This window comes from Labeo rohita, chromosome 16, assembly GCF_022985175.1.
Source record: "Labeo rohita strain BAU-BD-2019 chromosome 16, IGBB_LRoh.1.0, whole genome shotgun sequence".
Lineage (NCBI taxonomy): Eukaryota > Metazoa > Chordata > Actinopteri > Cypriniformes > Cyprinidae > Labeo > Labeo rohita.
Window position 1 is genome coordinate 30202431 of NC_066884.1, and position 13562 is coordinate 30215992.

The 13562-nt window shown below is 40.9% G+C and overlaps 1 protein-coding gene across 1 annotated transcript; it reads right to left on the reverse strand.

Annotated features, from left to right (window-relative positions):
- Positions 1 to 10510: 10510 nt before the first annotated feature.
- On the reverse strand, positions 10511 to 12295 carry LOC127179126 (uncharacterized). The gene has a single exon (XM_051132425.1). It carries the CDS (start codon positions 11851 to 11853, stop codon positions 10984 to 10986), a length of 870 nt encoding a protein of 289 aa, XP_050988382.1. The 5' UTR covers positions 11854 to 12295; the 3' UTR covers positions 10511 to 10983.
- Between the last annotated feature and the right edge of the window lie 1267 nt (positions 12296 to 13562).

A 13562-nucleotide genomic window follows, 5' to 3' on the forward strand; every position in this document is an offset into this window, starting at 1 on the left:
TGTCAAGGCTTTGCAGAGATATAGCCTCAGATGTAGTTTGGCACCTTTCCAGCAAATTCGTTGATGCGCTAAACGGAAACGGTTTCGTGTATCGACACGAAATTCATAACTTTTTGCCAGCATGGCCTGAAGATGATCTGAGTCAAATTTGGTGAAGATCAGACTAACGGTCTAGGAGGAGTTCGAAAAAGTAGGTTTTGTACATTAATCAAAATGGCGGAGAGGAAGTTTGGCCAATTTCGGCATAATGGATATCAATGTCCTCGGCTTGACCCAAGGAATCTATCAAAATCAGTTTTATTTCAATAGGCTAATGTACGCAAAAGTTATTAGCATTTTTCGAAATTTCGTTATAACTTTTGACCACAAGGTGGCGCTGGCCCAAAATTTTTTATGTACATTCAGGGCATGGTGCCGAACATTTTTGTAATTAATGTCGAAACGATACGCTAATCTGTTCTCAAGATACAGCATTTTAAAGCTAAATTCCGGATTCAGTTGGTATCCAGACCAGATGGTGTGATGAGAGATGACCACAGAAGCCCTAGAAGTCAGCGAAGATTATGACAGCTAGATGAGCCCTAGAGACAGATCCTCTGTGAAGACCTTGTCAACTAGACAGTCACTGGCACAAATCCTCAGCAAAGACAATGAGAACCAGACAAATCCTCTGCTCAGACCACTCCATATGATGTATTTAATTTTCAAGCAGAAGGAACTGGATGGATGTTCTGACTGATGCCAGTCCACATTGTAACTGTAATCCTGAAATGTTTTCCCCAAAAACCATAATTTCTTCACGACCGAAGACCGAAAGACATGAACATCTTGGATGACAAGGGGGTGAGTAAATTATTTGTGAATTGTTGTTCTGGAAGTGGACTTCTCCTTCAAGATCCCCACATCAACCTGTGTTCCTGCCATCAACATAGCCATTGACAACAGTCTCATTGGCTCTGGAATTACAACCACAACACAACCCTTTACTCTTCATATTGGACTCTTCCATAAAGAAACTATAATCTTCTATGTAGTTCTGTCATGTAAATACAAGGTCATTCTGGGTCACCCTTGGCTAGCCATCCACAATCCTGTTATTTTCTGGAACCAGGGCAAACTCACCCAATGGTCGACATTGATTAACTAACACCTACTGATTAACTAACACCCTGGGCCCTATTTTAACGATCTAAGAGCATGATCTAAAGCGCAGGTGCCCTTGGGGCGTGTCCAAATCCACTTCATGGGCCGAGCCTACTCAAATGAGTTACAAATTAGTTAAATGAGTTAAAAACAGCCTGCTTTAGAAAGCAATTGACTATCCATTATGACGTGGGCATTTTATATTTATGTACACAATAGTAATCTTTTACATTGTAATCCTTTCATTTTTAATATTTGGCAAGTTATATGTAGATAACAATATGTAGACATATTGTTTAAATCAAATTTATGCTTTAAAAGTAGAGTAATAATAGCAATTTTCTTCCATAGTCTGTTTATTTAAACATCTGCATTTAACTTCAAAGGGCGTCTTTGACAACAACATTCTATAAAAATTATTTGCATTCTGATTCTGGCATTGAACAGGACTTTTTTTTTCTCTTATTCCATGGATTTTATTTGTTTCCCTCCACTTGTTACCAGTGTTTTTCTGCCACCACTGTGCACGAGCTGTCAGGAAAAAACACGGATTCAGTTGCAGGTACAACTAAAATATATTTATTAGTCTCAAAAACACAGCCGGGGCAGAAGGCCGGGAGCCGTAATCCAGGGCAGAGAGGGATAAAGCGTGGAGAGAACGGAGCACAGAGTCCTAGTGTCAGTGTAGATGCAACATCAGAGTGGGGAGATAACAGAGTCCTAGCGTCAGTGTTGATGCAGCCTCCAAATGGGGAGAGAACAGAGTACTAGCGTCAGTGCTGATGCAGCGTCAGAGTGGGGAGAGAACAGAGTCCTAGCGTCAGTGCTGACGCAATGTCAGAGCGGGGTGCTCCCTGTTGATTGCGCTGAAAGGGGCAGGAGTAGAGCAGCCAAAACATATGGCTCTGGTAACACCAGGGCAGGAAGTGGGGAACAGGGATCTGGAGAAAGGGGAGAGAGGGGCAAGAAGAGAAGTCAAATAGCAGAAACTAAACTGTACTTGGAGTCTGGGAAACCACTGCAAGACATAACAGGACACGAGCAGAGCATAGCGTGATCACACAACAACGGTCAGACACAAGACTGCACACGAGAGGAGCCTAAATAGAGGGAGAAATAAGGGACTAACTAGTCACAAGTGTGACAGCAGCTAAGGTAGTTAATGAGATAACGATGGGGAGGGTGAACCACAACAAACACATGGCAAACTGTCAAAACACACATGCTCCTGACAACAAACACATACAAGACAAAACAAAACCATAAACCCGCCAATCAGACTGAAGTCATGACATGAGCAGCTGGGGGATTGAATAATGTAACAGTCAAGTATTGATATCCATTGCCTTTAGTCCCCTTAGCCTTGGAACAGTTGTGAGTTTTCACCAAACTTGACCTTAGAAGAGCCTATAACTTGATCCGTATGTGGGAAGGAGATGAGTGGAATTTGATTTAATTTGATTGAATTTATTAATCCCAAAAGGAAATACATATGTCACAGCAAAGCTCACCACACAATAAATAAATAAAATACAAATAAAATGCTGCACAATACTGCATTTCATACAGCACCCCTTTGTTTCAAGCATCAAAGTACACACTACTCCATGTTTATGCAATATACTGTATACTGTATAAACATAGAGTAGTGTGTACTTTGAGTAGTGTTGTACTTTATTGTACTTTATTATATACAGTTAAAATTCTACATCAGTCATCTAATATGACATTGATTATACAATCTAATAAATGTTGGTAAAAATGACTTTCTATATCGTTCCTTGTAACATCAGGGCTGAATTAATCTTGAGCTAAAATAACTCATACCAACCTAACCAGATGCAACCCTATTGAAAAAAACAGCATATGCTGGTTAGATATGTTTTGAAGCATGGCTGCTGGTTTGAGCTGGTTTAAGATGGTCCTTAGCTGGTCATGAGCTGGTTTAAGCTGGTCCTGAGCAGGAGCTAGTTGCTTGGGACCAGCACATAACCAGCTAAGAACCATCTTAAACCAGCTCATGCTGGATTTTTCAGCTGGGATGAATAGGGTGACAATCATGTTACATTATACTGACCAATTTATCAGTCATTCTGTTCTGTGCTATATCATCTATAATGGGTAACACACCCCACAACAGAACCTGTCTTTTTTATAAGCTTGTTAATTTTGTTCTTCTCCTTCTCCAACAATCCCCCTCCCCAACGGGTGACAGCATACAAGATCACAGATGATACTACAGAATCATAGATGGTCCTCAACAGAACTTGACATACACCAAAGGATCTCAGTCACCTTAGTAAATGAATGCAACACTGACCCTTCTTATAAATCTGTATCGTATTGTCAGACCAATCAAGCTTGATGTTCAAATATAGGTACTTACACCAAGGTACTTATATGATGTGACAATCTCAATTTCTGACTCTTGTATATTCACTGGCACCACTTGATGAGGATATCTACTAAAATCAACCACAATTTCCTTGGTCTTACCAGCATTTAGCTTGAGACAGTTTATTTCACACCAGTCCACAAAACTCTTTAAAAGCACCCTATATTCACTCTCATCATGATCTTTCATACAGCCAACAACTGCAGACTCATAAGAAAATTTCTGGAGATAACAGTTTTAGGAGTTGTACTGGAAATCTGATGTATAAAAAATAAATAAAAATGGAGCTAAAACCGTTCCGTAAGGAACACCAGTGCTACACATAACTACTTGGGACACACAGTTATGCATCCTTACATGCTGTGGTCTATTTGAGAGTCTGTTAACCAACTGACCATACTCTGGTGTAATCCAGCATTTTCTAACCTGTTCTTGAGTAATACATGCTGGATAGTGTTGAATGCACTAGAAAAATCAAAAATATAATTCTAACAATGTTACATGAAGTCTCTAAATGACTTAATTGCATCATCTACCAGTAAACATAATTTCAAGAAAGTTCCCATTTCACCAAGTACAACATGTTTCTGGATCATTTCAACATTTCTACACCCTTGTTAATCAGCTATCATTTCCCTCTGATTTCCCTCTGATTTTAGGAATATATTATGGGTAGGGTTAGTTTTAGGAGTAGGGAATGGGTTAAGTCTATATTTTTTGGACAATAATGTTGATTCAAGATCAACAAAAGATTTTGTCTTACTTGGCTAAATCACGGTGACCATATTTCAGTACTCCAACGGTATTTCCATTACCAAACATACTGTTTTAATCAATCCATACCTCTCTTACATTCTTTTGTTGTAATTTTTGTTCCATTTTTAATTTATAACACTCCTTCCCTTCCTTAATTTTAACTTTTAATCTGTACTCCCTTCAGCTCCTCTCTATCACCCACTAAGAAGGCCTTCTTTTAATACTGCTTACCTGACCACTAGGGGGTACTACGAATATCTTGTTATGCCCTATGGGCTTGTTAACTCACCAGCTGTCTTTCAGTCTTTTATTAATGCCATCTTCCATGATCTATTGCAGTGGTTTTCAAACCGATCCTGTGAGCACCCCCAGCACTGCATGTTTTCTGTGTCTCCCTCATCTATCACACCTGATTTAACTAATCAGCTCATTAGTAGAGACAGCAAGACCTGAAATGGGTGTGTTGGATATGAGAGACCTACAAAATGTACATTGTTGGGGGTGCTCGCAAACCTTGCATGGTGGACGATTGCATCAAATGTAGCGAATGGGTGTGGGACAGTGCTCACTTGAGACTTCAGAGAGCTGTAAGGGCCCAACGGTAATAGGAGTCAGAAGCAGACAATAGGAGTCATCCCCACCCCGACTATCAACCAGATCAGATAATCTGGCTATCCACCCGAGATCTCAGACTACGACTGCCGAGCAGGAAGCTCAGCCCGAAGTATGTGGATCCTTTCAAGATTTTGAAACAAATCCACTCAGTGACATTTCAAGATCGCATCTCTCCCTCCTGAAACCAGTCCACCCCACATCAGCACCTCAAATTCTGAGCCTCCTTCTCCCTTGGAGATTGAAGGCACACCTGCTTACTTGATTAATGAAATCCTGGAGTCACGCCATAGAGGGATCAGTCGTAATATCTGGTGGACTGGGACATTGCTGCGGCATTGAGTGTAAACAATGGCATTGAACCGAACGGAACTCATGTATGGGCTTGGCGAAAGAACGAAGAAACTAAAGTAATTCACTATGTCAGGATAAGAAATATTGCACGAAATATTGGAAGAAACTTATAAATAATGAATTGGGGGTAGGAGTTTATATGAATGTGTCTCTGAGGGGAATTGTCTGTTTTCAGAAAAGTTTGCATGGCGTTTTCTTTTCATCTAGCATCTGTATAATGCATTATAAAGCGTAGCGCATCTTTGTGTACAGCAGTAACCAAGGAAACACTATCACTGCTTAGCATTGAGCCCTGTATTAACTTTAGTTTGTCAAAATAAAACAATGGTTCCTGCTTACTAAGTCCTTCTTTTAGCAGCTCCCACACACTTACCGTGGTTTAGACAGCATAAATTAGTAGAACAACATCTTCAGTGGTCCACTAACCATGCAATCAATGCTTCTGTTTACATATGAGTATCACTGCAATAGCTGCGCATCTGGGTAACTGACTGGAACATGACGTCTTTATTGTTATGATTACTGTGCCTGCCTTATTTGACCACTGCCTTTTGTATTACTGTTTTTGCCTTGTATTAATACATTGTATTAACACAGTTGTATTAATATTAATACAACTTTTTATTAACCGACCATAAATAGTTTTAAAAAGTCAATAGGCAATTTTAAGTTCACAGTAGGTGGTCACAGACTGTAGCAATAACAGATTGCTCACAATATTATATCTTACTTTATCTTAGTGTCTGTTTCACAAACTCAGCTGTTAATGGACAAATGAATGCATGCATGACAGTTCAGTCTTTTCCCGTCATGTTTGGACTTAACCCTCTGGGGTCTGCGGGTGTTTTGGCACTCTGGAGAAGTTTTGACATGCCCTGACATTTGTGCTTTTTTCAGTATCTTAAAAACATATTAATGGCTAAAATCTGATTACATTGTAATCAGCACAAACTGGGCTACAATAATATGCAAGCAACATTAATGTACATGTTTGTGTTTTTGAGAAAATGTTTATGCATGGTTAGTGAAAAACTAAAATTTTTAAGTCACTGAAATAAGGCCATGAAACACATTCAGAACATTAGTTCACAAGACTTTTGAGAACTGGATGTGATAATTTAGAGTTTTTTTTTTTTTCTACAAAATTATATGAAAATCATCTCATTCACTCGTTTACAGAAAACAATATATTGATTTAAATTTTCTAAGACTTGTTTTGTGATTGAAAGGGAATATGCGAGGGAGTGACAACGGCCGTGAATATATATGGCCCATCAATAAGACTCTGACTGTCAGGTAGAAACAATGAGAGATTCAAAGAATGGAGTTTTAGACTATCAGCAGTGCAGTGGGTGGTGCTGTCCTCAGCACCCTCACGCCCCACTGGAACATTCACTGTCGCGGGCATTGTGGACGGCTCTCGCACCTGGTCGGACTCGATAGGCTCAGGCTCCGTAGCGATCTCTCGCGCTGTCACTCCCATTGCTGATGGCTCTGTCGCTCTCGGCTCTGGCTCTCTGACTGCGGGGGGCTCGGGCTCTGGCTCCGCGAGTTGGGGTGTGGGTTGGCTGGGCTCTGGATGGGCCGGTGGGCTGGTTCTGGATTGGGGCCTGTCACTCTCCAGACACCGGAGGATCCCTTCCCTCCAGCTCATCCTGTGGTGTCTGGGAGGTCCACAGGACAGTAGTAATTGGCCCCAATCCAGAACAGAGAGTTGATGGGGGCGTCATCCAGCCCTGATCTCATTGGCAGCCTGCAGAACTCCCAGGCATACTCCACGAATGGGAGGTCTCTGCGGGCTAGGGCAGAGAAGCGAGCGGCAATTTCCATATGTTGTAGGTCAGATCTTCTGTCACGGTTGTGTGAGAATGAGACGTAGGAAGATGGAATATAACAAAAAGGCTTTAATAAAATCCACAATAGGAAAATCCAGACAGGAACGGCAGGGAAACAAGTCAAGTCACCTTTATTTTTATACCGCCTGTAACAATACAGAATTGTGACAAAGCGGCTATACAGTATTAAATAGGAAATGGTACATCAATAATGCAAAAGGGCAACAATAAACACTCAATTTTCAGGTAAAGGCAGTTAATCAAATACAATGAAATAAATACAATATCGTGTGAAGAAAAAGTGTCCCCAACTAAGCAAGCCAGAGGCGACAGGGGCAAGGAACCAAAACTCCATTGGTGACAGATGGAGGAAAAAAACCTTGGGAGAAACCAGGCTCAGTCGGGGGGCCAGTTCTCCTCTGGCCAGACGCAGAGGACTCATCTGGTTCCCGTGGTCTTGTGCCGACGGCCGTCTACGTGACGAGGTCTTCACTGGGGATCCGTCTCTGGGGCTCATCTAGCCAATGTGGTCTCCGCTGACATTCAGGGCTGTAGAGATCGTCTCTAGGTGCTGATTCACCGTCTGGGCTGGGTAGGGACTGGATCCAGGGGACTGCAGTGACCATCTGATCTGGATACGGACTAGATCTGGTGGTTAAGGTGACCTCGGAATAAGAAAGAAACAGACTAATATTAGCGAGTAGATCGGGTGTTATGGGAAGTGTTCCCGGTTCTGGTTGACCTAATTAATGCAGCCTAACAATCCTTTAATGGATTTGAATTATAGGAATATGTTGATGTGTTATGTGTAAGCCAGGTTAAAGAGATGGGTCTTTAATCTAGATTTAAACTGACAGAGTGTGTCTGCGTCCCGAACAGTGTTGGGTAGATTGTTCCAGAGTTTGGCGCTAGATAAGAAAATGATCTGCCGCCCGCAGTTGATTTTGATATTCTAGGTATTATCAAATTGCCGGAGTTTTGAGAACGCAGCGGATGTGAGGGACTATAATGTGATAAGAGCTCGCTTAGGTACCGAGGAGCTAAACCATTTAGGGCTTTATAAGTAATTAATCTATATGATGTTTAATAGGGAGCCAGTGCAGTGTTGACAGAACCGGGCTAATATGGTCATACTTTCTGATTCTAGTAAGAACTCTAGCTGCTGCATTTTGGACTAGCTGGAGTTTGTTTATTAAGCGAGCAGAACAACCATACAATAAAGCATTACAGTAATCTAATCTTGAGGTCATAAACGCATGAATTAATGTTTCAGAATTTGACATTGAGAGCATAGGTCGTAATTTAGTTATATTTTTGAGATGGAAAAATGCAGTTTTGCAAATACTAGAAATGTGGTTTTCAAAGGAAAGATTGCCATCAAACAGCACACCTAGGTTCCTAACTGATGACAAAGAATTAACAGAACAGCCATCAAGTATTAGACAGTGTTTTAGGTTATTACACGCTGAGGTTTTAGGTCCAATAATTAACACAGTAGAACTAGAATTTAGCAGTAAGAAATTACTTGTCATCCAGTTTTTTAACTCAACTACACAATCCGTTAGTTTTTCAAATTGGTATGTTTCGCCGGGCCGCAAAGAAATATAGAGCTGAGTATCATCAGCATAACAGTGAAAGCTAACACCATATTTCCTGATGATATCACCCAAGGGTAACATGTAAAGCATAAAAAGTAATGGCCCTAGTACTGAGCCTTGCGGTACTCCATACTGCACATGTGACCGATATGATACCTCTTCATTTACTGCCACGAATTGATGGCGGTCAGATAAGATTTGAACGCCAATGCACTACCACTTATGCCAACATAATTTTCAAGTTTGTTCAAGAGAATGTTGTGGTCAACAGTATCGAACGCAGCACTAAGATCCAGTAGCACTAACAGAGAGATACAACCACGATCAGATGAAAAGAGCAGATCATTTGTAACTCTAATAAGAGCAGTCTCAGTACTATGGTACGGTCTAAAACTTGACTGGAAATCCTCACAGATATAATTTTTCTGTAGGAAGGAAGATAATTGTGAGGATACAACCTTTTCCAATACCTTTGACAGAATTGGGAGATTCAAGATTGGTCTGTAATTAATTAATTTGTTGGGGTCAAGTTGTGTTTTTTTAATGAGAGGCTTAATAGCAGCCAGTTTGAAGGTTTTGGGGACATATCCTAATGACAGTGATGAATTAATAATATTCAGAAGAGGATCTATGAGATCTGGAAGCAAGTCTTTTAGTAGCCTAGATGGAATAGGGTCTAGCATACAAGTTGTTGGTTTAGATGATTTAACAAGTTTATACAATTCTTCCTGACCTATAGTAGAGAATGAGTGGAATTGTTCCCCAGGAGATCTATAGCGCACTATCTGATGCGATACTGTAATTGACGGCTGCATGGTGACAATTTTGTCTCTAATAGTATCGATCTTGGAAGTAAAGTAGTTCATAAAGTCATTACTGCTATGCTGAGGGGCACAGTCAGTGCCTGTTGGTTCTTTATTTTTTGTTAACTTAGCCACTGTATTGAATAAATACCTAGGGTTATGTTTGTTTTCTTCTAAAAGAGTCGAAAAGTAATCAGATCTTGCCGTTTTTAACGTTTTTCTATATGATAGGGTACATTCACGCCAAGCAGTACAAAAAAACTCTAATTTTGTTTTCCTCCAGCTGTGCTCCATTTTCCGGGCTGCTCTCTTTAGGGCGCGAGTGTGCTCGTTATACCACGGGGTCGGACTGTTTTCCTTAATCTTCCTTAGGTGCAGAGGAGCGACCGTATCTAGAGTCCTGGAAAAGAGAGAGTCAATAGTTTCTGTTACATCATCAAGTTTTTCTGAGCTATTGGACATGCTGAGGAATTCAGATAAGTCAGGAAGATTACTTAGAAAGCAATCTTTTGTAGTAGAAGTGATGGTTCTACCATACTTGTAATAAGGAGTTGAATTTACAGTTTTAGTTATCTGGAGTATACACGAGACTAGATAATGATCAGAGATATCATCACTTTGCTGCAGAATCTCAACGGCATTGACATCAATTCCATGTGACAGTATTAAGTCTAAAGTATGATTTCGACAATGAGTGGGACCTGACACGTGTTGTCTAACTCCAATAGAATTTAGAATGTCTGTAAATGCTGCTCCCAGTGCATCATTTTCATTATCAACATGGATGTTAAAGTCACCTACTATTAAGACCTTATCTGTAGCTAACACTAACTCAGATATAAAATCAGCAAATTCTTTAAGAAAATCTGTATGGTGCCCTGGTGGCCTGTATAAAGTAGCAAGTACAAACGTCATGGGGGATTTATCATTAACAATTGTTTCTCTGGATAATGTTATATGAAGCACCATTACTTCAAATGAGTTATACTTGAAGATTCCGCTCTCTGAGAAACACTAAAAATATTGCTATAAATTGTAGAAACACCTCCCCCTTTACCTTTTAGACGTGGCTCATGTTTATAACAGTAATCATGAGGGGTAGACTCGTTTAAGATAATGTAATCATCTGATTTTAGCCAGGTTTCTGTCAAACATAGCACATCTAGATTATGATCAATGATCATATCATTTACAAAAAGCGCTTTTGTCGAGAGGGACCTGATTTTCAAAAGGCCAAGTTTTATCATTTGTTTCTCTGTATTATGTAAGTTTTTTATTTGTTGAACGTTGATTAGATTGTTACTCTTAAATTGGTTTGGACGTCTTTTGCATTGTCTAGCTCGGGGAACAGACACAGTCTCTATAGCATGATATCTAGGTGAAAGGGTCTCTATGTGCTGAGAATTAACTGATTCTGGTGACGTGAGGCGGCTAGCAGACGGTCGGATTAGCCAGTCTGTCTGCTTCCTGACCTGGGCCCCAGTTAGTCAAGTGCAAACTCTAAGACTATATGCCATATTACTAGAGAGAAGAGCAGCACCACCCCTGGAGGGATGAAGACCATCTCTTTTCAACAGGTCAGGTCTGCCCCAAAAACTTGTCCAATTGTCTATGAAACCTATGTTATTCTGCGGGCACCACTTAGACATCCAGCCATTCAGTGACGACAGTCTGCTATGTATCTCGTCACCACGATACGCAGGGAGGGGGCCAGAGCATATTACAGTGTCTGACATCGTACTTGCAAGTTCACACACCTCTTTAACATTATTTTTAGTGATCTCCGACTGGCGAAGTCGAACATCATTTGTGCCGACGTGAATAACGATCTTACTGAATTTACGTTTAGCATTAGCCAGCACTTTTAAATTTGCCAAGATGTCAGGCGCTCTGGCTCCCGGTAAACATTGGACTATGGTGGCTGGTGTCTCTATTTTCACGTTCCGTACAATAGAATCGCCAATAACTAGAGCACTTTGATCAGGTTTCTCAGTGGGTGCGTCACTGAGTGGGGAGAACCTGTTTGATGTTCTGATCGGAACGGAAGAGCGGTGTTTTGACCCGCGACTATGCCGTCTCACAGTCACCCAGTTGCCCTGCTGCAAAGGCGAAGTTACCGGAACCGAACAATGTACGGGACTTCCTAAGCTAGTCGCATCCAAAGCCATATCTAATGCCCTCACATTCTTACTATCCTCGATTAAAGTTTGGATGCGTGTCTCTAGTTCTGAAATCTTCTCTGTCAGCCTAACTATTTCCCTGCATTTATCACATGTGAATCCCTCGCTGCCGACAGAGATTGATAAACTATACATATGACAGGTGATGCAGGTTACCAGGAAAGGAGAAGAAGCCATTACTCACCGTAGATGTAGAATGATTTCAACTCACCACTGTTGTCTGATGAACTTGTGTAGAAAAAGGCGTAGAGAAAAATTAAAAGTGAATGGCAAGCTAACCGGCTAACACTACAAACACGCTGCACTCGCGGTTGTACAATAAAAACGAGCGATCAACGAGAGCGAGGGAAGAAAGGAAAGCGGTAGTAGACGTGAATAGAGACGTGAGTGGGAACGCAAATGGCAGGCTAACCGGCAAACGGAATGCTAACGCACAGCGCGGCGTTGCACTGGCGGTTATAGATTAAAAACGAGCGATCGGATTAGTTTGATGGATAATAACAGAAATCTGGTGGGGAAAAAAGCTATATTTTATCACTTTAAACAACAGAAAGTAATAGTAAAATAGAGATTTCCTCAGAAGAATAAAACTCTAGGGAGCTACAAACGCACAACACTCTGCAACCTAGTCTGTCTAGACATATAACAACACATGTGGCTATAAGCACACAACTTTACTTGATCAAGATTTAACAATTCTCCCACAAAACAACGCTTGGACGCTCGCTCTGGGCATCGCGTTTCGGGTTCACTAGCTTTAAGTGACCAAATGGAGGAGCAGGTAGCTAACCTGAAAATCTCCGGGAGATTGTCTAGCTGTTTTCACACTGGGACACGCAATGTAAATCAGCCTAGCGTCAAACAAGGCCTTATAGGAGGAAAGGAGGAACACGTTCGCTTTTCTCCATGTGCGCTTTAAAGCGACTTCTCTTTTTGTCTCAGCGGACAATTCTTAAGTGTTTACTGCAGTTTAACTCTTTACGAGACAACTCGAGTTACTCTTCCATTCATTCAAACACACTGGCTGCCACAATAAAGTATACAGTAACACAACAAACCTTGTTTCTCTGTCTCTGCTCTATTTTCCGGAAAAATAGAAAAGGTACAACACAAATTGACTTAATTTTTATGTTCACAAGCTAGATGTGCCCGCCTGCATTCTCCACCATTAATATGTAGGGTTTTAGGTCAAATTTAAGTGATTCAATTGAGAATCGAATCCAAAGGATTTGGAATTAACGTGATTAACTGATTCAAAGTTAGTAATTTACACTTTTATCAACTGTTCGTCCACCGAACGTTCACTTAGGATATTTTACCAACTCTGGATGTTTATATTATTCCCGTGGCCATCGGATTATAATATAAACCAAAATATTTGTTCGTTATGAGCTAGGTAGCAAAATCTAGGGCACAGGCAGTAGCGTTATGAACAGAAAAACAAGATGTTCTTTTCAATGAAACAAGAATTTATTGAACTACTCTAAGGAACGAGTGGGCGGTGCTCCGGGTGGTGTGGCAGGTAAGGGTGGCTGTGGTGAATGCCTGACAGATACATGAACTAAACTACTAACAATTAAACACACATACACACACACACACACACGCATACGGTTCAAGGAATGAGAATGGAGTTTGAAGGGAATCCCAAAACTACTAGTATCTGCTACTAGTTCTTAAGTTGCAACCTGAGAAAACCATAAAAGCTTTATCTTTTTAGCTGCTTAAGGAATTTTAGCACCAGTTCAGCAAGAGATTAAGGAGACCTTGTCTTACTTGCGTTCGGGTTTTCCTCTGTGGGCTTGTCTTAGCAGAGGGAATCGCGTCACCTCTGGTTGGTTGCCTGGTTCTTTGGATGACGTCTCTGGGAAGCCTTCTGTGGTGAT